General features: G+C 41.8%; 1 protein-coding gene across 1 annotated transcript in view; it reads left to right on the top strand.

Moving 5' to 3' along the window:
- Nucleotides 1-22544, top strand: part of LOC126191433 (V-type proton ATPase subunit d) — a 50854-nt gene that overhangs the window by 4688 nt on the left and 23622 nt on the right. The window contains exon 4 of the mRNA XM_049932309.1: nucleotides 12802-12959. Coding sequence (XP_049788266.1) covers nucleotides 12802-12959 — 158 coding nt within the window. The remainder of the gene's footprint in view (nucleotides 1-12801; nucleotides 12960-22544) is intronic.

Here is a 22544-nt window from a genome sequence, read left to right as displayed (position 1 = left end):
CTGTTAATTTTATCCGTCATATCCATTCCTGAACAAGAACAACAACCGATTAATTTTACTAAAATTACCACACAATGTACAGCGAACAACACTAAATTAACCTTCACACAAAATCGTTAACTCACTGAAACGAATTCCACTACAAAACACAACCGACACTCGAACAATTCTGGATAATGAGCAAAAGCAAACTGAGCCCATTACACCACATAAACGAAAACCCTGAACATACCAACAGAGAGCACAACAAACCACAACACGACGACATCTACAAACACGCCACACTCACAAAACAAACTCCGCGCCGTCATGACGTCACACACAACACCCTTACGTCACAGGTCAAAGCCGACGCGTGGGATCGGACGTTTCTGTCGACACTCACTGACTGGTTGAAATGAAACTGCCATACAATATGTGGGTAGCTCCTGCTTTTGTCCTTATCTCTAAACAGAACATTCATATGATCTTATTAGCCCATAAAGTGTAACTATCAGCTACCAACACTCAGAAATATGGAAGGAAAACAATGTTCATTTTGTGAACATAACGCAAAAACTGGTTGAGCTATAGTAGTATATGCAACTGCAGTGAACTTTCTCTCTGATCCGTCACACCAAGGTCACCAATAAAACTAGTTAAGGGACATCATTTCAAGGATGCATCGTACAGCAAGCACTTACATGTCCCAAGTTTCAGTGCATTGAATCACATCCCTGAACTTAGAGAAATCATGTAATGCTTAAAAAGTAGTGTAGGAATAAACATGGGCATCAGTGCTATAATGACCAATTTGCATCCTGTGGAAGTCGGTGTTCCATGGACAGTACATTTGGCAGATGGTATCTTAATATCAGTCACCTCTAGAGGATAGGTGTTACACATTTTCCAACTTTGTGACTCAAAGGCAGAAAGTGATTTAAATGTGAGTGCTTTGGTGATCAGTAAGTAACTTTGTGCAAGAGACTAATCAGACTGAAACACTTAATTTCCTATAAATATCAGTGCTGCCCTTACATCAGAAAATACAAGAACTTACAAAATAGTTATTGTCTTTAACAGATTGCAATCTATACATTTAATTGTGAGCTACTATGTGCTCTGTGTATATTTACATGAGTTTGTTGTAGTCGTCAGATATATTACTAATTTGCTGATGTAGTATGGTGCTGGCTGCATGGTGTGGACAATATATGTCAATAAAATAAAGTAGTAATTTGCTCTAGGTGTACAAGTAAGTTTCTTTCACTTTGTTACATTTAGGCTTTAAGCTTTTGTTACCTCCATATTTCACTTAAACATTCACAAACAATAGTTTATTGTGGATGTATTGTGTGAAGATTGCAAAGCTCCCTTCATACTACTATTCTCTCCACAGTGGCTTTTGTATTATTGTTTAATTATTCCCTCTGACAGCTCCACAGCTCTGCAGAAATAACACAATTATCATTTGGAAATCAAGGTTTTTTTAAAAGAAAACCTATTCAGTGGGAAATTCAGTGCATGTGCAACAGTGCTGTGAAATAACGATCATATGATGGCCAAATAGTCTCGACTGTTGTCAGTAGTTCTGGAGCAGTGGTTGAAAATTGTGGCCCTTTTTGTTTTCTTCTTCCAACTGTGACGTTCGTTCTGTGATACCATAAAATAGGGTGAAGTTGACTGAATATCTGTTGTGATAATTGTAGATTGTTTGATACTAAAGTGACTTTGTTCTGAAACTTTGTCAGTAATTGAGAAATAAATTGAGCATAATAATTAAATTTAATACTAATTTCAGATATGAATATAATAGAGGGAAACATTCGACATGGGAAATATATATATATATATATTTATACACAAATATCCTGCACGTCCAGGGCCTCGCTGCGATGGAGCACTTCCTTTCACGCCGATCACCTGCCACCCTACCTAAAACCTCTTTCCTCATTACCTTAGCCAGCTTCATCCTGACCCACAACTTCTTCACTTTTGAAGACCAGACATACCAACAATTAAAGGGAACAGCCATGGGTACCAGGATGGCCCCCTCGTATGCCAACCTATTCATGGGTCGCTTAGAGGAAGCCTTCTTGGTTACCCAGGCCTGCCAACCCAAAGTTTGGTACAGATTTATTGATGACATTTTCATGATCTGGACTCACAGTGAAGAAGAACTCCAGAATTTCCTCTCCAACCTCAACTCCTTTGGTTCCATCAGATTCACCTGGTCCTACTCCAAATCCCATGCCACTTTTCTTGATGTTGACCTCCACCTGTCCAATGGCCAGCTTCACACGTCCGTCCACATCAAACCCACCAACAAGCAACAGTACCTCCATTGCGACAGCTGCCACCCATTCCACATCAAACGGTCCCTTCCCTACAGCCTAGGTCTTTGTGGCAAACGAATCTGCTCCAGTCCGGAATCCCTGAACCATTACACCAACAACCTGACAACAGCTTTCGCATTCCGCAACTACCCTCCCGACCTGGTACAGAAGCAAATAACCAGAGCCACTTCCTCATCCTCTCAAACCCAGAACCTCCCACAGAAGAACCACGAAAGTGCCCCACTTGTGACAGGATACTTTCCGGGACTGGATCAGACTCTGAATGTGGCTCTCCAGCAGGGATACGACTTCCTCAAATTCTGCCCTGAAATGAGATCCATCCTTCATGAAATCCTCCCCACTCCACCAAGAGTGTCTTTCCGCCATCCACCTAACCTTCGTAACCTCTTAGTTCATCCCTATGAAATCCCCAAACCACCTTCCCTACCCTCTGGCTCCTACCCTTGTAACCGCCCCCGGTGTAAAACCTGTCCCATGCACCCTCCCACCACCACCACCTACTCCAGTCCTGTAACCCGGAGGGTGTACACGATCAAAGGCAGAGCCACGTGTGGAAGCACCCACGTGATCTACCAACTGACCTGCCTGCACTGTGACGCATCCTATGTGGGAATGACCAGCAACAAACTGTCTATTCGCATGAATGGACACAGGCAGACAGTGTTTGTTGGTAATGAGGATCACCCTGTGACTAAACATGCCTTGGTGCACGGCCAGCACATCTTGGCACAGTGTTACACCGTCCGGGTTATCTGGATACTTCCCACTAACACCAACCTATCCGAATTCCGGAGATGGGAACTTGCTCTTCAATATATCCTCTCTTCCTGTTATCCTCCATGCCTCAATCTCCGCTAATTTCAAGTTGCCGCCACTCATACCTCACCTGTCATTCAACAATATCTTTGCCTCTGCACTTCCGTCTCGACTGACATCTCTGCCCAAACTCTTTGCCTCTGTATATGTCTGCTTGTGTCTGTATATGTGTGGATGGAGAAGAATAAAATTTCAGCGGCAGAACACAAGGCACTACGAAGCACTCAGCGAGGACCAGGACACAGTGATCTTGGCAGTGGACAAAGGGAACGTGACGGTGCTGCTCAAATCAGAAAACTATTGGCAAAATATCGATGCACTCCTGCAGGATCCCTCCTAAAAACAACTAGTGAAGGACCCCACCACAACAGTGACTCGCAAGACTGTTGAGATGCTCAACAACTCAGGACTAGAGAAGAATATCATCAGGAAGCTGTACCCAAGAGCACTGGCACCACCATGTCTCTATGGCCTCCCAAAGGTCCACAAAGGTGTCCCATTACAACCTATTTTAAACACTATTAACTCGCCAACATATGGTATTGCTAAGCACTTAGCACAGATGCTAAAACCCTTGTTGGGTTACGGTCCACACCATGTGAATAACTCGGCTGAGTTTGTGAAGGTACTACAAGGCATGCGGCTGGAAAATGAAGACCTACTAGTCAGCTTTGATGTGACATACTTATTCACACAAGTACCAATAGAAGACTCCCTGGCTTAACTTGAAGAACACTTTCAGGACGATATCATCAAGCTCTTTCGCCATGTGCTAACCACCACTTATTTCAAATGTGGTAGGAAGGTCTACGAACAGATAGATGGTGTAGCTATGGGCTCCCCCGCCCCCCCCCCCCCCCCCTAGCACCAGGCATAGCCGACCTATACATGGAGCACTTCAAAAAGCGAGCACTGGACACTGTTAAATACAAGCCTAAAGCTTTCTACAGGTACGTTGGTGATACTTTTGTAGTTTGGCCACATGCTAGGGACAAACTGGTAGGGTTCCATCAACACCTCAATGGTATACATGGAAATATCAAATTTACCATGGATATAGAAGAGAACAGAAGCTTACCCTTTCTGGATATCTTGATCACAAGAAACATGGACGGCACGCTAGGACACACAGTGTACAGAAAGAAAACACACATGAACCTTTATCTTAATGCCACCAGCTGTCACCGCTCTGTGCAATGTAATTCTGTTCTCAACACCTTAGTGCAGTGGGCCAGGTCCATCTGCAATAAGGCAAGTTTGCTAGGAGAACTGCAACACCTCAAGGACACCTTTGAGAAAAATGGATACAGTGAGACACAAATAAAGAGAGCTCTGAAGACCGACCACGAGAAGAGAGACCGGATGAAGATGAAGCAATGGGCTGTGTGTTCTTGCCATACGCTGGTCCTCCAGCGGACAACATCACGAGAATTCTCAAGAAACAAAGTGAAGACCGTTTTCTGCGCAGTGGGAAAAATCAAAGACCTTCTCGGTTCAACCAACAATCCACAAGGTCTGATGGCACCTGATGTGTACAAGATTGGATGCGAATGTGGGATGCAATATATAGGACAGACGCAGCGTTGAATCCCACAGCGCCGCAATGAACATGTCAGTCATGTACGCTTGTGTCAGACCAACAAATCTGCTGTGGCGGAACATAGTGTTGATGAGAAGCACACCTTCAGTTTCAAGGAGACACAGAAAATATGCAGAACAAACAGATTTTGGGACTCGGTAATCATATTCCATAGTAATAGGGTTACACGGCAACCTATTCAACCGCGACAGTGGCTACCATCTGAGTACAGCCTGGGAGCCTGCAATCAGGAAAATCAGAGAAGAACGTTCCATTCCACCAAGGGCCACGAACAGAGCAGACAGAGGCAGGGACACGAACCCCACACACGCATTCCCCCAACCACCGGCCACTCTACGCGCATCGGGCGATTCCTCGGGCGCGTGATTGGCCGGCGGCAGGAAGTGGAGAGCAGTCAAACAGAGATATCAGCCTGCAACTGACGATATCCTGACACTTCGCCTGAAGATAGAATGAAGACTTCATATATGAAATTCCCTGAGAAAGCCTGCACTCACATAAAAGTCAATCACTTTATTATAACTTTAGGAGCTACACTCAGATGCTGCAGCATGGTGGCCATGTCCCTAGCAGCATGTAGTGAGGTGGGTGTAAGCGGTGCGGTGTTGACCGGCATCCGACATATATGCCCCAGAATGCTGATAACTCTGACTGACTGACTAGTAATATGTAGCCCAGATATGAATGCCCCACTGTGCATGTGCTGTCCACAATGCAGGAGGGGACTGGAACTCTTGCAGAGGGTGCCAACCTCCAAGTTGGGGAGTCATGTGCCCATGAGTAGTGGTGCAAGGCACCAAGGTGCCTACACTAGCATAGACGGGAGGGTGGCTGTACCACCCCAAGTGCCCCCTAGCATAACCAACTGCCCCCTGGTAGGAGTCGAGCAGCTGCCGCTGCTGCTGCGTGAGCCTGGAGTGGCTCACCAGTGAAGTGAAGACAGTACCAGAAGGGAGATTTGGCACTAACAGGTGAAGCCATGGTGGCTACTTGGTATTCCTTGGTGTGATAGGGCCCGGCATAGCCCCTTCATCATTGGTCTGCAAGGCTGTGAATTTCTGCTAAAGAGTCACAGCTATTTATACGAGATAGTGTCTCATTTGCTGTGTCATGGCACTACATCTAGTCACGTTTCTGACAACATTTCTGCACTCTGCCGGTTGAGAAACTACTTGGCTCAGTCTGTAACACCCCTGCTTCATTGCTGTGCTGGATGGTTTGTGGTGCTGGGCCTGTTCTGTCTTTTAATACGAAAACAGCTGTGTTCTTTTAATCAGTGTAGCAACATCATGTGTCTGCTGGCTGGCTGTGGCATCTGGAATGCTATGCTTCTGCAGAAAATGGTGGTGGCTCTGCAATCGAGGCGAACGTCAGAATTCCCAGACTCCTGAAAAAGACTTGACAAGAGGCTCATTAACTTATACCACATATTGCTCACACTGCTCGTTTCGGAGCCAAAAAATACCCTCTGCAAATAAGACGACTTACCTCAGAATATAATACCATGTCATAAATGAATGAAAATAAGCAAAGTAGACTAATTTTCCTGTTCAACTATCACTTACTGCGGATACTGTTCTGATGGTCAATATAGCAGCATTCAGGTTTTGAAGAAGATCCTGAATATGGGCTTTCGATGACAGCTGGTTAGCTATTTAAACACTAGGAATTTGAATTGTCCATGCTGTGTAATAAAAATGTCAGTTTCAGTTGAATGGTGTGATAGAAACTGTAAAAACTGAGTCTTACTGTGATTTAGCATCAGTTTATTTTCTACAAGGCATGAACTTGTCTTAACTGCACTTTTTGATACATTGCCTATGTTCCACTTAACATCCGTTAGTACCAGGAATCATCTGTCATATCATATATAAGAAACAGCAATGGTCCCACCACTGACCCCTTAGACACTTCTTGTTTAGCTCTGCCCCAAACAGGTGCCACCTCATAGCCTTTCTCATTACTGTGTAGAATGACCTTTTGCTGTCTGTTCTTAAAGTATTTGTAGAACCAGTTGTGAACTGCTGTTCCTATTCCATAGTGGTTCAGTTTCTGTAGTAATATTTTGTGATCAACACAAATGCCTTAATTAAATCAAAGAAGACTCCTACTGTTCCAAATTTTTTATTTCATCTATCCATTGCCTTGCAGAGAAAAAAAGAAGATAGCGTTTTTAGTTGCTAAACTTCTTCCAAAATCAAACTGTACATTTGACAGCAAATTATGTGAACTCAAATTATCATTTGCCCTTATAAATACAGTCTTTTCAATAACTTTTGCAAACAACTATGGCTTAGAAAAAGCTCTGAAATAAAGCAGATTCACTATTACTTTAACTGGAAGCTGTGGAAGCTGTTTGATCATCTACCATACGGTTCTTTACTTGCTTCTAGTAATTTCCATCTTTCTGTAAGTCTTGAGAAAACCAGAAAGCATTTTTACAATGATGAAGAGCTGAAGACTGTCACACACCGGTTCCATTTCCAAGTGGCAGTCTTTAGAGACACAGGAATACAACATTTTATCTCACAGTAAGATAGATATCACAATTCTCTGGCGATTGTTGAAAAATAGCTCGAACATTGCTGTATCTGTTGCCAGTGAAAGCTCTCTTTTTTTTTGTAACACATTGGGGAAACTTTTTTGTAGATGTCCCTACTGTGGAGGCTAGTTTTGCCAACACAGATTCCCCTACAACTGTCACTTATTTGAATTCTGATGCTTCCACTTTAATCACAACATAATTTGAGTTGATTCTTCTGTTTACTTAAAGGTTTCTACTTCAAAGAATGTTCCTTTTAGACTGTCACTCCCAATAAAATGTCACATTCTCATTCATAATTTAATTGATGTAGACTTAAAATTAACTCTCCCTCTTTCGCCTTGTACAGAATCTTGAACTGAAAAGATGTACAATATTCAAAATTTTGTGCAATATTTGACGATTAAAAAAATTGTCTTTCCTCTGTGTCTGACTGCAGAATTTAACAAAAGATCAACCTGATTCATGCTGCAGTTGGCTGCATGCTGGTAGCAATTGCTGTAACTTATATAGGGTTCAACAGAATTAAAGTGGGATGTAAAAAGTATTTAACTTTGAAACAAATTGGCAAATTTATTGAAACACACATTGAAAGCAAAAAATATATATGCTGTGTACTTGTTTTTAATATAACATCATACGAATAGTCGCCATCTCATTCTGTGGATTCCTCCAGGTGGCAAAAAAGAAGCTTCCATCACCTGACCCAGTATGTTCAGTGGGATCTGCTCCACAGCTGCACACATTCTTTTCTTGCGTTCAGCCACAATGTGACGACATGTAGCTTATGCTTAACTCTTCAGTATCCTCACTAGAAAAATTCAGACACATTCAAATTGGGTGATTGTGCTGGCCAGTGAATGTCTGCAAACATGGAAATAAAGTGACCAGGAAAATGTCACTGCAAGACTTTCACTGACTGGCAAGCCATATGATTTGTTGCCCAGTTCTGGTGAAACCACATCATTGCTCAACATTTAAAGAAAAGAGTCATTTAATATTTGGACCTGTTGTTGTTGTGGTCTTCAGTCCTGAGACCGGTTTGATGCAGCTCTCCATGCTACTCTATCCTGTGCAAGCTTCTTCATCCCCCAGTACCTACTGCAGCCTACATCTTTCTGAATCAGCTTAGTGTATTCATCTCTTGGTCTCCCTCTACGATTTTTACCCTCCACACTGCCCTCCAATACTAAATTGGTGATCCCTCGATGTCTCAGAACATGTCCTACCAACCGATCCCTTCTTCTAGTCAAGTTGTGCCACAAACTCCTCTTCTCCCCAATTCTATTCAATACCTCCTCATTAGTTATATGATCTACCCATCTAATCTGTAGCACCACATTTCGAAAGCTTCTATTCTCTTTTTGTCTAAACTATTTATCGTCCACGTTTCACTTCCGTACATGGCTACACTCCATACAAATACTTTCAGAAAAGGCTGCCTGACACTTAAATCTATACTCGATGTTAACAAATTTCTCTTCTTCAGAAACGCTTTCCTTGCCATTGCCAGTCTACATTTTATATCCTCTCTACTTCAACCATCATCAGTTTTTTTCTCCCCAAATAGCAAAACTCCTTTACTACTTTAAGTGTCTCATTTCCTAATCTAATACCCTCAGCATCACCCGACTTAATTCGACTACATTCCATTATCCTCATTTTGCTTTTGTTGATGTTCATCTTGTACCCTCCTTTCAAGACACTGTCCATTCCATTCAACTGCTCTTCCAAGTCCTTTGCCATCTCTGACAGAATTACAATGTCATTGGTGAACCTCAAAGTTTTTATTTCTTCTCCAGGGATTTTAATACCTACTCCGAATTTTTCTTTTGTTTCCTTCACTGCTTGCTCAATATACAGATTGAATAACATCGGGGAGAGGCTACAACCCTGTCTCACTCCCTTCCCAACCATTGCTTCCCTTTCATACCCCTCGATTCTAATAACTGCAATCTGCTTTCTGTGCAGATTGTAAATAGCCTTTCGCTCCCTGTATTTTACCTCTGCCACCTTCAGAATTTGAAAGAGAGTATCCAATCAACATTGTCAAAAGCTTTCTCTAAGTCTACAAATGCTAGAAACATAGGTTTGCCCTTCCTTAATCTTTCTTCTAAGATAAGTCGTAGGGTCAGTATTGCCTCACATGTTGAAACATGTCTACGGAATGCAAACTGATCTTCCCCGAGGTCGGCTTCTACCAGTTTTTCCATTCGTCTGTAAAGAATTTGCGTTAGTATTTAGCAGCCGTGACTTATTAAACTGATAGTTTAGTAATTTTCACATCTGTCAACACCCGCTTTCTTTGGGATTGGAATTATTATATTCTTCTTGGAGTCTGAGGGTATTTCGCCTGTGTCATAAATCTTGCTCACCAGATGGTAGAGTTTTGTCAGTATTGGCTCTCCCAGGGCTGTCAGTAGTTCTAATGGAATGTTGTCTACTCCGGGGGCCTTGTTTCGGCTCAGGTCTTTCAGTGCTCTGTCAAACTCTTCACGCAGTACCATATCTCCCATTTCATTATCTACATACATCCACTTCCATTTCCATAATATTGTCCTCAAGTACATCACCCTTGTATAGACCCTCTATATACTCCTTCCACCTTTCTGCTTTCCCTTCTTTGCTTAGAACTGGGTTTCCATCAAAGCTCTTGATATTCATGCAAGCGGTTCTCCTTTCTCCAAAGTTCTCTTTAATTTTCCTGTAGGCAGTATCTATCTTACCCATAGTGATATAAGCTTCTACATCCTTACATTTGTCCTCTAGCCATCACTGCTTAGCGATTTGTATTCCTTTTTGCCTGCTTCATTTACTGCATTTTTATATTTTCTCCTTTCATCAATTAAATTCAATATTTCTTCTGTTACCCAAGGGTTTCTACTAGCCCTCGTCTTTTTACCTACTTGATCCTCTGCTGCCTTCACTATTTCAACCCTCAAAGCTACCCATTCTTCTTCTACTGTATTTCTTTCCCCCATTCCTGTCAAATGTTCCCTAATGCTCTCCCTGAAGCTCTCTACAACCTCTGGTTCTTTCAATTTGTCCAGGTCCCATCTCCTCAAATTCCCACCTTTTTACAGTTTCTTCAGTTTTAATCTACAGTTCATAACCAATAGATTGTGGTCAGAGTCCACATCTGCCCCTGGAAATGTCTTACAATTTAAAACCTGGTTCCTAAATCTCTGTCTTACCATTATATAATCTATCTGATACCTTTTAGTATCTCCAGGGTTCTTCCATGTATACAACCTTCTTTCATGATTCTTGAACCAAGTGTTAGCTATGATTAAGTTATGCTCTGCTCAAAATTCTACCAGGCGGCTTCCTCTTTCATTTCTTAGCCCCAGTCCATATTCACCTACTATGTTTCCTTCTCTCCCTTTTCCTACTCTCGAATTCCAGTCACCCATGACTATTAAATTTTCATCTCCCTTCACTACCTGAATAATTTCTTTTATCTCATCATACATTTCATAAATTTCTTCGTCATCTGCAGAGCTAGTTGGCATATAAACTTGTACTACTGTAGTAGGCGTGGTCTTCGTGTCTTATCGTGGCCACAATAATGCACTCACTATGCTGTTTGTAGTAGCTTACCCATACTCCAATTTTTTATTCATTATTAAACCTACTCCTGCATTACCCCTATTTGATTTTGTATTTATAACCCTGTATTCACCTGACCAGAAGTCTTGTTCCTCCCACTATATCTAACTTTAACCTATCCATTTCCCTTTTCAAATTTTCTAACCTACCTGCCTGTTTAAGGGATCTGACATTCCACGCTCCGATCCGTAGAACGCCAATTTTCTTTCTCCTGATAACAACGTCCTCTTGAGTAGTCCCCGCCCGGAGATCCGAATGGGGGACTATTTTACCTCCGGAATATTTTACCCAAGAGGATGCCATCATCCTCATAATCATACAGTAAAGCTGCATGCCCTCGGGAAAAATTACGTCTGTAGTTTCCCCTTGCTTTCAGCCGTTCGCAGTACCAGAACAGCAAGGCCATAGTGGTTAGTGTTACAAGGCCAGATCAGTCAATCGTCCAAACTGTTGCCCCTGCAACTACTGAAAAGGCTGCTGCCCTCTTCAGGAACCACACGTTTGTCTGGTCTCTCAACAGATACCCCTCCATTGTGGTTGCACCTACGGTACAGCTATCTGTATCATTGAGGCACGCAAGCCTCCCCACCAACAGCAAGGTCCATGGTTGATGGGGGGGGGGGGAGGAGGAGGTATTTGGACCTAGCTATCACTAATGACCATTGGTGCATCGCCGTGTTGGTCCTCTAAAAGATATGGAGTGGTTATGCCAAATGAAGCTACACTGCACCACACAAATGTTCACTGTATAGGGGTTTCTAATGCAGCCAGTGAAGATTATGTTGGTTATGTGATACTCAGTACCTGTAATTGTGTTTATTTACTCCACTGGCTACATGAAGTAGGCTTCATCCGTCATCAGTACTGTTTTGCATCTGTGGGTTGCATACTAAGAGTTCCAGAAGGTGCAAGGCAAAGCTTCATTGGGCAGCTGCATCTCTTTTATTTAGTTTCTGCACAGCCTGAAATTTGTATGGGTGGAAGTGCACATTATCATGAATAATGCTCCACCAGGAACAATCCTGACATTTTTAGCACCAAAGCATATTCGGCGGAATGGTAAGGACTTCGGATGAGTTGCTTGATGCACCTGCTTCACTTGCTTTGTGGTCTGCTGCACCCTTTGTTACCCTGCACTTTTCTTCTTTGCATAAGATGCAGTTGTCTGGAATTGTTGCACCCCTCTCCCTCCCCTCCCCTCCCCTCCCCTCCCCCATACAATCATCTGATGATCCAGGACTCTCATCATGCCATTTCAACTCAAAATAAATATGCTTTGACAGCGAATGCTCGATGCTGTGAACTACACAGGGTCGTAATTACAAATGGCCAGTACGTCAGTGCAGTATGTGCATACTTTCTTTTTGCAGGCACAATAGCGATGCTATACTGTGACTCAGATTGTACTATTCATTGTGTTGGACCCTGTATATGCTTTGCCAATTCATGGAGCTATATTTCTATTATCTGCCTTTCTGCAAAAGTTACCATGTAACTAAAGGGAGAGAAAAAAAAATTGCTACCCACGTTGCCGTGGGTGGTGTGAGTTTTAAAGTTATTTCATTTAGTGTAATTGTTTTGGAATAGTCACTGTTCTTCTTATCATTTTTTTATCACCTAACAAATAAGTATGTACTCTTTCTAATTAAACATATTGTATTTGCAATATTCCTCAAATTTTGTACTGATTGCTCCAGAAATATGTTTCTTGACACACAAATAGTTCTGACTGAACCTTCTTTATTAGCTGTCAGTTAACACCTTTTTCTGTTTAAGAGCATGGCATTTCTTTGTTTTTGAATGTGGACATTCTGACATTAATTTAACTGAAAGAATAACTACACAGCTGAAGACAGTCATTGAACTTGTAATATTACTTAACTAAATGTTTTTCTCAGCTCCGTTCTTTGTGGACTGCATCAGTGAACAAGATCTTGATGAAATGAATATAGAAATAATACGAAACACCCTGTACAAGGCATACTTAGAAGCATTCTACTCTTTCTGCAAAGAACTTGGTGGTACAACAGCTGACACTATGTGTGAAATTCTTGCTGTAAGTGAAACAGTACTTTTGATTTGTTATGGGTGATTAAGCTACTAATAATTTACATCTTTTGTTTGTGTGTATATTATTGTCTATGAATTTCTGCAAAATATGGGAGAAAGGCATGTACCCTACCTCTGCATGTCTCTTGTTTAGCTAAGATAGTGACTAGTAATTAGTGTTTGAAAATGTGTAAACTTAGGAAATGTTTCATCTGTAATACCATATCTTCCTTTAAATTTTCAGTGTTTAATGGAAAGGGAGTAAGCAGCAGTATTATCCTGTGGGATAACTATCATCTTTATGTGACAATCTAAGAGAGGTTTTGCAACATTTGACATTGCCTTTAATCACTGGAATTGAATGCATAGATGATTCCTTAAAAAGGACACAGCTTGTCTCCTCCTGTCCTTGCTGAATCTGAGCTGGTACTCATTGTTAATGACCTCCAGATGAATGATGCATTTAGTCTAACCTTAGTCCCTTCTTAATGGGCCCTTAGAGTATGTAGTGAACCCCTAAGTCATGCTAAGGCTGGGATGTGACAGTGTAAATTGAAATTTAACAACTCACAAAATCCAATCTCCATGATGATGAATATTTGGTGTACCCTTTGTGTTAATTGAACTGCAGTAGCACAGATTAAATAGGCAACATAATTGATGCCATTCATGTAGCACAAATAATGCTCTGAATGGTTTCGTCACTTTAAATTTGTCATCATTTGCTCCTGGCAACATTCCATAAGCAGATGTTCAGCAAGGCTAACTATACACTTTACAGCCAACAATCTGTGTTTCAGTATCGTTACAATGATCAGGAATGGTGAGGCACATTACAGTTGTGATTTGTCGAACTGCTGATGCATCCATTTTAAGTCTTGAGGGAACTTATGAAGACGCTTGTCCTGAGTGAGGAATGCTCGTCTGCAATGAGTGACAGGTGTGTAGCCCTGTGACAGTTCAAAAGCTGACAAACTGCGGAGAACTCCACAGACTGTTGAGTAATGAACACTATCTGTCATAGAACTGATAACCCTCTGACTGCTGTGGACTAGTTAACTCATCATGCCCTGGTGCTCCCCATGTGCTGTGGATGTGCTTAAGTGTGGCCTCTGCATAATCCTTAAACGCTGTTGACGTGTTTATATGTCCCATTCTGCCAGCCGTCTCATTGCTGTCAATGAGATTAAGCGCACTGAGCCACAGGTACATGTGTTTTCTAGAGTGTTAAGACACAGAACTGAATTTTTGCAGCATACTTTTGAGTTCCAGTTGCATATTGGAATGTGCATCTACATTTGCTGCTGTGGTCCCTCACTGCAGATTTCGATATCAATATATTTGTTTTTGTCAGTATTAACTTCACACTCTTCTGTTGTACATTACTGTGGTTCCACAGATAGTATCTGGAAATGATTACTAGGAGTGACAGAGAGTGTAAATTCTCTGATGTCAGTACAGTGACGAGTCATCAACGGTGTCTCAAAGTAATATTCCTCAGCCCTAAATATGAGCTGGTACAACACACTAGTTTGATGTTTCTACAAGAGATGGAGTCAGCAGACATTCAGGTTCTGTAGAATCAGAAAATGAAATATTTCGGGGAAAAAATGAAATACTTCGGGAAAGAACACACCTTAGCAACACTTTTGATCAGATGCAAACTTATTTCCAGCCATTAAATAATGTGTTTAATGAGTTGCCATCAGGGCACACATGTCAGTCGGTTAATGACTCAGACATACTGTTATTTTTTGATATTCCTGTGAGAAGACCTGTTTCATTTTACAGCAGACAAAAATGTTGATTTTGCATATATACCAAGGCAAACACTCGTGACTCTGCGCATTATTGGCTATCAAGGTGGAATGATAGGCGATTTGAGGAACTATAGTTTTGTTGCTATTTGTCTTCTGATTTTTCAAGTTAAAAAGTTGAAAATAAATGCTTATTGTTTCGTAGATATACTTTTAACGCTCCAGTTTTCAGCAAAATTATTTCCAGAGACCATTTTATTTTACTTTTGAAAGTGCTACTTTTGAAAATGCTACACTTTTGTGACAACTGTACAGGTGACAGTTTGTTCAAAATGAGGAATATTCATGATAAAGTTCATATGACATTTCACAGCTCATTTAGTCCACATTGGAAGCTTTACATGATGAAAATGTTTCATTGTTCCAAGGTTGATGATCTTTTAAACAATTTATCCATTCAAGCAAAGTAGAATCAGAAAATACATATCTGTGCTGTTTGCCTGCCGCACTGGGTATCTTTTGTAAGTCGTTGTATATACTGGTGCACTGTTTATCATCATCATCATAGTTAAAGGTTACCTACAACCACATGAATTAAAATAAATAAAACATTGATCTTGCCAAAAGCTGAGAAGTGAATTTTCTTTGTGTTATCTCTCTCTGGGCTGTACTTGGATAGTTAGTGTCCTTGGGTGACTCAGTGGCTCGATGCAGGCTTGATTCCACTTGTGCAACGAGAGCTGCATGTCTCCCTTAGCGTAGAACTTAGTCCCTGGCACATCCTGCAGTGCGTTTAGGTTTATTAGGCATGGCAGACATGTTTACCAAACCGGATGTGATTACAACAGTCACCAGTTACAGAAATATTTTTTGCAAACTCCATGTCTTTTAAACCAAATAAAAGCAGCTTCAGTACCCTCTACTTTTCATGTACTACAAGTACAGTGTGTCAAGGCTATATCAGAAACATAGTACGACCTACCAAAGTCTTTATTCGCAACCTCACCAATATGATGAGCGAGATAACAAATCAAATGACAAGAACACATTAGCAGTAGAAGCATTACTACCAGTGCTTAAAATAGCAGTGGTCAACCAATCATTACCATGACTGAAAGTATCATTGTTACTAATAATAAAGTTAAATACACATCCTGCAAATACACAAGTACCATCAAGGATAGAGGTGGAGGAATCTACTTTGTTTATTCTTCACGACACTGGCTAGAGGGGCATTCCCAATTTTAAGCCTATTGACAACATTGATGTGGAGAGAGGAACTGGAGTTAGTGTCATGAAGAATAAACTGAAAGAAGTTGCCTGTACCTCTGTCCTTGTGTATTTGTAGGATGTGTATTTAATTTTAATGTTAATAATAATTATACTTTTAGTCGTGGTAATGGTTGGTTGACTGTTGCCATTGTATGAGTTGATAGTAATGCTTCTGCTGCGGGATTCCAGAGTTTTGATTGTCATAACATGACTTGTTATCACACTTATCGTATTGGTGAAGTTATGAATAAAGACTTTGGTAGGGCCTACTGTTTCTGATAAGGTGTTGACTCTCCATAGTCATCAAGACCGCCCTAGGCAAATTTAGGTAGCAGAAACATTGCTTGAACTGAATGATGTCGCTTGGCTGATTACCTGAGAGTATCTAAAGATATTTTACAATATTTCAGACCAGCGCCATAACTAAACGAGTTTACAAATGGGTCTAAGCAGGACATCAGTACCTGTGCTGTGGCTTACCCCGATTGTGTGTACAAGATCTGCTTCCTGAATGAATTCACTGCAATATTGAGGACAGTGGAGGAGATTAAGCATAAAAGTTTCTCTCGTCTGTTTTGACTGTGTTCACTCAGTGATTCCTAGTACATGTATCCAAAAGGGAAACTATCCATTTATGCAGAATACTACTTGCCAGGCATTGTAATTGATGAACTCTGGCACAGAGTTGAAGCAGGATAGAATGATGTGCCCGTATTTGTCATCCAAACTCACTTCGACTCGGTGCCCAACTGGATTAGATCAGTTGTTGCTGCCATATGTGGCAGATCTGTGTAATAAATTTCACATCCTGTCTAACACCAGATAACCTATAAATTTAGTTGTGTATTCTCCATACTGTACTGTGTACCCATAGTAAGTAAAATTTTGAATTAATTACCCTTTCTGGTGTTACAGTTTTAGTGGCCAGCAAACACCAAATCAGAAGTTCCCAATTTTTTGCAACTCCAGATTCTAGCACTCTGGTGGAACTAGTTCTTTTTTACCTACAAGAGAAAAAACAAAATCTCTGAATACAATACATACATTTTCCTTGTACCATTAATGCCTACAACTATCTTTTCTCAGCCTGTGGCACCAAGAATTCCTCGCTTCGATTAACAAAACTGAGTGTTACATATGTTGCCATAAGTAATAAAGTTACTATTTTGCTTTATGGATATGTTAAGCATATACATTATGGTTTGTTCTGCTAGAAATGCCTCTACCTCCATAGTTTTGAGTTGCTGGTAGCAGTTCTCAGTATCTGCATCTACATCTACTCTACAAATCACCATGAGGTGTAGAGCAAAGGGTATGTCCCACTGTACCAATTATTAGAGTTTCTTCCTGTTCCATTCGCATATGGAGTGTGGGAGGAATGATGATTTGAATGGCTCCATGCATGCTGTAATTATTCTAATCTTATCCTCATGATCTCTGTGTGAGCAATATGTAGGGGTTGTAGTATATTCCTGGAGTAATCCTTTAAGTCCAATTTTGAAAATTATTAATAGACTGTCTTGGGATAGTTTATGTCTGTCTTCAAGAGACTTCCAATTCAGTTGCCTTAGTGTATAAGTTCAATATACCTGTTAGTCTTATCTGTAGGGATCCCATACATTTGAGCAATATTGTAGAACCGGTCGCACGAGTGATTTTTAAGCAAGCTCCTTTGTAGACTGATTGCGCTTCCGTAACATTCTATCAATAAACTGAAGGCACCTGCTTTACCCACAACCGAATCTATGTGATCATTCCTTTTCGTGTCGCTACAAAGTGTTACGTCCAGGTATTTGCAAGAGTTGGCAGGTTCCAACAATGACTCATTGATATTATAGGCATAGGATAATACATTTTTTCTTTTTGTGAAGTGCAAAATTTTATATTTCTGAACATTTAGAGCAAGCTGCCAAGCTCTGCACCTCATTGAAATCTTATCAAGATCTTATTGAATATTTATGCTGTTACTTTCAGATGGTACTTCATTATAGATAACAGCATCATCTGCAAAGATCCTGATTTTACCATTGATATTTCTTGCAAGGTCATTAATATACAAAATGGACAGTAAGGGTCTCAACACATGTCCTTGGAGTACACCTGAAATTCCTTGTACATATGATGATGACTCACCATCCAGGATAACGTGCTGTGTCCTCCCTGTCAGAAAGTTCTCAATCCAGTCACAAATTTCACTTGAATACCCCATATGGTTGTACTTTTGACAATAACTGTAGGTCCATGTTTCACTTCCATACATGACTACACTCCATACAAATACTTTCAGAAACGACTTCCTGGCACTTAAATCTATACTCGATGTTAACAAATTTCTCTTCTTCAGAAATTATTTCCTTACCATTGCCAGTCTACATTTTATATCCTCTCTACTTCGACCATCATCAGTTATTTTGCTCCCCAAATAGCAAAACTCCTTTACTACTTTGAGTGTCTCATTTCCTAATCTAATTCCCTCAGCATCACCCGATTTAATTCGACTACATTCCATTATCCTTGTTTTGCTTTTGTTGATGTTCATCTTATATCCTCCTTTCAAGACACTATCCATTCCGTTCAACTGCTCTTCAAAGTCCTTTGCTGTCTCTGACAGAATTACAATGTCATCAGCGAACCTCAGTTTTTATTACTTCTCCATGGATTTTAATACCTACTCCGAATTTTTCTTTTGTTTCCTTCACTGCTTGCTCAATATAGAGATTGAATAACATCGGGGAGAGGCTACAACCCTGTCTCACTCCCTTCCCAACCACTGCTTCCCTTTCATGTCCCTCGACTCTTATAACTGCCATCTGGTTTCTATACAAATTGTAAATAGCTTTTCGCTCCCTGTATTTTACCCCTGCCACCTTCATAATTTGGAAGAGAGTATTCCAGTCAACATTGTCAAAAGCTTTCTCTAAGTCTACAAATGCTAGGAACGTAGGTTTGCCTTTCCTTAATCTAGCTTCTAAGGTAAGTCGTAGGGTCAGTATTGCCTCACGTGTTCCAATATTTCTACGGAATGCAAACTGATCCTTCCCGAGGTCGGCTTCTACCAGTTTTTCCATTCATCTGTATAGAATTCGTGTTAGTCTTTTGCAGCCGTGACTTATTAAACTGATAGTTCAGTAATTTTCACTTCTGTCAACACCTGCTTTCTTTGGGATTGGGATTATTATATTCTTCTTGAAGTCTGAGGGTATTTCGCCTGTCTCATACATCTTGTTCACCAGATGGTAGAGTTTTGTCAGGACTGGCTCTCCCAAGGCTGTCAGTAGTTCTAATGGAATGTTGTCTACTCCCGGAGCTTTGTTGCGACTCAGGTCTTTCAGTGCTCTATCAGACTCTTCACGCAGTATCATATCTCCCATTTCATCTTCATCTACATCCTCTTCCATTTCCATAATATTGTCCTCAAGTACATTGCCCTTCTATAGACCCTCTATATACTCCTTCCACCTTTCTGCTTTCCCTTCTTTGCTTAGAACTGGGTTTCCATCTGAGCTCTTGATATTCATACAAGTGGCTCTCTTTTCTCCAAAGTTCTCTTTAATTTTCCTGTAGGCAGTATCTATCTTACCCCTAGTGAGATAAGCCTCTACATCCTTACATTTGTCCTCTAGCCATCCCTGCTTAGCCATTTTGCACTTCCTGCCGATCTCATTTTTGAGAAGTTTGTATTCCTTTTTGCTTGCTTCATTTACTGCATTTTTATATTTTCTCCTTTCATCAATTAAATTCAATATTTCTTCTGTTACCCAAGGATTTCTACTAGCCCTCGTCTTTTTACCTACTTGATCCTCTGCTGCCTTCACCACTTCATCCCTCAAAGCTACCCACTCTTCTTCTACTGATTTCTTTCCCCCATTCTTGCCAATTGTTCCCTTATGCTCTCCCTGAAACTCTGTACAACCTCTGGTTCTGTCAGTTTATCCAGGCCCCATCTCCTTAAATTCCCACCTTTTTGCAGTTTCTTCAGTTTTAATCTACAGTTCATAACCAATAGATTGTGGTCAGAGTCCACATCTGCCCCTGGAAATGTCTTACAATTTAAAACCTGGTTCCTAAATCTCTGTCTTTACCATTATATAATCTATCTGATACCTTTTAGTATCTCCAGGCTCTGTGCAAAATTCTATCAGGCGGCTTCCTCTTTCATTTCTTAGCCCCAATCCATGTTCACCCACTATGTTTCCTTCTCTCCCTTTTCCTACTCTCGAATTCCAGTCACCCATGACTATTAAATTTTCATCTCCCTTCACTATCTGCCAGTATTCACTATTTGCCAGTAACATAAACCAATGAACATAGTTGAAAACTGGCATTATGAGACCTTGGTACGTAAAAATAAAAGAGAATTCATTTCCATATTGACATATTTAGCCTCCCTTTGGGGTTTGACTTCCACTTTTAAATTTTCTCTCTGTAGTGTGAGCCATCTGTGGAAGAACTCCCTCCCTGGCATCTACAGTGTGGATTACTCTCCCACTTCCCCATCCCTCTTCTTCCCCTCTTCCTTCCACACTGTAAGCCCCTTCCCCCCCATACCACCCCACTATGTCACCAGCACTTCTAGCCAGTCAGTGAGGTGTGGATGTTATGTACACATCTGGCTGAACCCACTGAAAACACAGGGCTCACATTTATGTTACCAGAGCTGTTATCTCCCCATGTATGCCTAGGAGTGGTTGCTTGTCTTTCTAGAGCATTGGAACACCTGGCAACAGTCTCAACACAATACGGCCCTTGCTGTGGCTGGGTGGCATCAGGGTGGATGCTTTGTGTACAGGATGTATTAAACACACAAAAATTGTCCTTGTACAGCCGTCTCTTCCTTTCCTGGCTGCACCCTGGGAGGACAGTCAGGTTAGCTGGCTTGTAGTGAAACACTTTCCCCACTATCTGGTGTGCACCAGGACTGATGGGGGGTCTTTCAACACCACCAGGCCATTACATTTTGTGGAAAGTATAAAGGACAAGTTCGGTGAAGTGGGCTCTCAATAAGATGAGGTTGGATTCACTGTTGATCAAAACTTCTACTGCCATCCAAACTGCAGCCCTCAGTGCTTGTGACCATCTTGGTGACATCCTAGTGTCCAATACTTCTCACCAGTCTTTGAATATGGTTCAGGGAATCATTTTTCATAGGGACCTCATCCTTCAAACTGATGAGGACCTCCAGGCCAATATGGAATGATGGGGCATTTATTTTGTTCGGCACATTCAGAGTGGTAGTCAGGACAATTGCTCAGATGCTGGCTCCTTTATTCTGGCATTTGAGTGAGATACCCTCCTGCAGATGGTCAAGGTTGTGTGATGTGAATTTGTACGTCCTGTCACCCATGCAGCATTTTTCATGCTTGCGCTTTGAACGTGTCTTCCAGCTATACGGCGGACCCAGTATGCAGTGAATGTGGGCACCCATTCCGTGAGGGGAGCCCCTGTGTTTCGCTGCCCTTGTGTGTTAATTGTCGTGATTGTACTCTCCACACTCACCAAATTGCCTGGTTTATAAGAAAGAAAAGAAGATACACGTGTATAAGTCCCTTGACTCTTTTATCTTACACTGAAGCTCGTCAGAAATATGACAGACTTCATCCTGTGCCAATGACCTGTAACTTTGTTTCTGTTATGTCCTTTCTCCATCCTCCCTCTTCCTTACCCCATTCCCATCCCCCTCTTCTCTTCTTCTGCCCTGTGGTTCTCATGCCGTCCCCTCTGGGTGGCGCTCCCTCTCACTGGCTGGAGAAGTGTCCCCCTTCTTTGACACCCGCCAGTGTTGGAGATCCCTCCCAGGACCCCTCGCCCCTGGCATCTTAGAGGCTGTAGGCCTGCTGCAACAACTCAGCCGCAGGACCCATAGTCCATGCGCTGCAAGGATGCCCTCTGTGTGTCAGTTCCGGATCTTGCAGCAGCCGGCGCTCCCTCTGTGCACTGCCCTCCTCATCCTATGAAAGAGGAGGAGGAGGAGGAGGAGGAGGAGGAGGAGGAGGAGAAGAAGAAGAAGAAGAAACGTAAGTCCCAGGGCAAGATCTCCCCCCCCCCCCCCCCCCCCCAACAACCTGAGTCTGATCTCTTCTTTGATGTCACCTCATCATTGTTGGTGACGGATGGTGACCCAGCGGCATGATTGGCTCCAGCCCATTCGCTTCCCATTTTGATCCCTGTTTTCTTATTCAGTGGGATTGTAATGGATACTACCGTTACCTCCGGTAGTTGCAATCCCTTATTTCCTTTTATTTGCCAACTTGTGTCATTCTCCAGGAACTGGGTCAGTCCTTTGATAGCTTCCGGTGACGTTTGGATCTTGATCTGTATTGATGTTGTTAGTACAGGGACCCCCCTTCGTACCACATTGGAAGCAGTTGCTATCTGAGTCCACTTGGACTCTGCGGTCACAGTTTGCAATCTCCTTCATGACAGGCCACATTCACTTGATGCCCTAACTGCCCTCCTTCAGCAACTCCTCTCTCCCTTCCTCCTCTCTCCCTTCCTCCTCTCTCCCTTCCTCCTCTCTCCCTTCCTCCTCTCTCCCTTCCTCCTCTCTCCCTTCCTCCTCTCTC

Source organism: Schistocerca cancellata, chromosome 6 (assembly GCF_023864275.1).
Source record: "Schistocerca cancellata isolate TAMUIC-IGC-003103 chromosome 6, iqSchCanc2.1, whole genome shotgun sequence".
NCBI lineage: Eukaryota > Metazoa > Arthropoda > Insecta > Orthoptera > Acrididae > Schistocerca > Schistocerca cancellata.
Note: the sequence above shows the minus strand (reverse complement) of the source record. Positions and strands in the feature narration are given on the sequence as shown.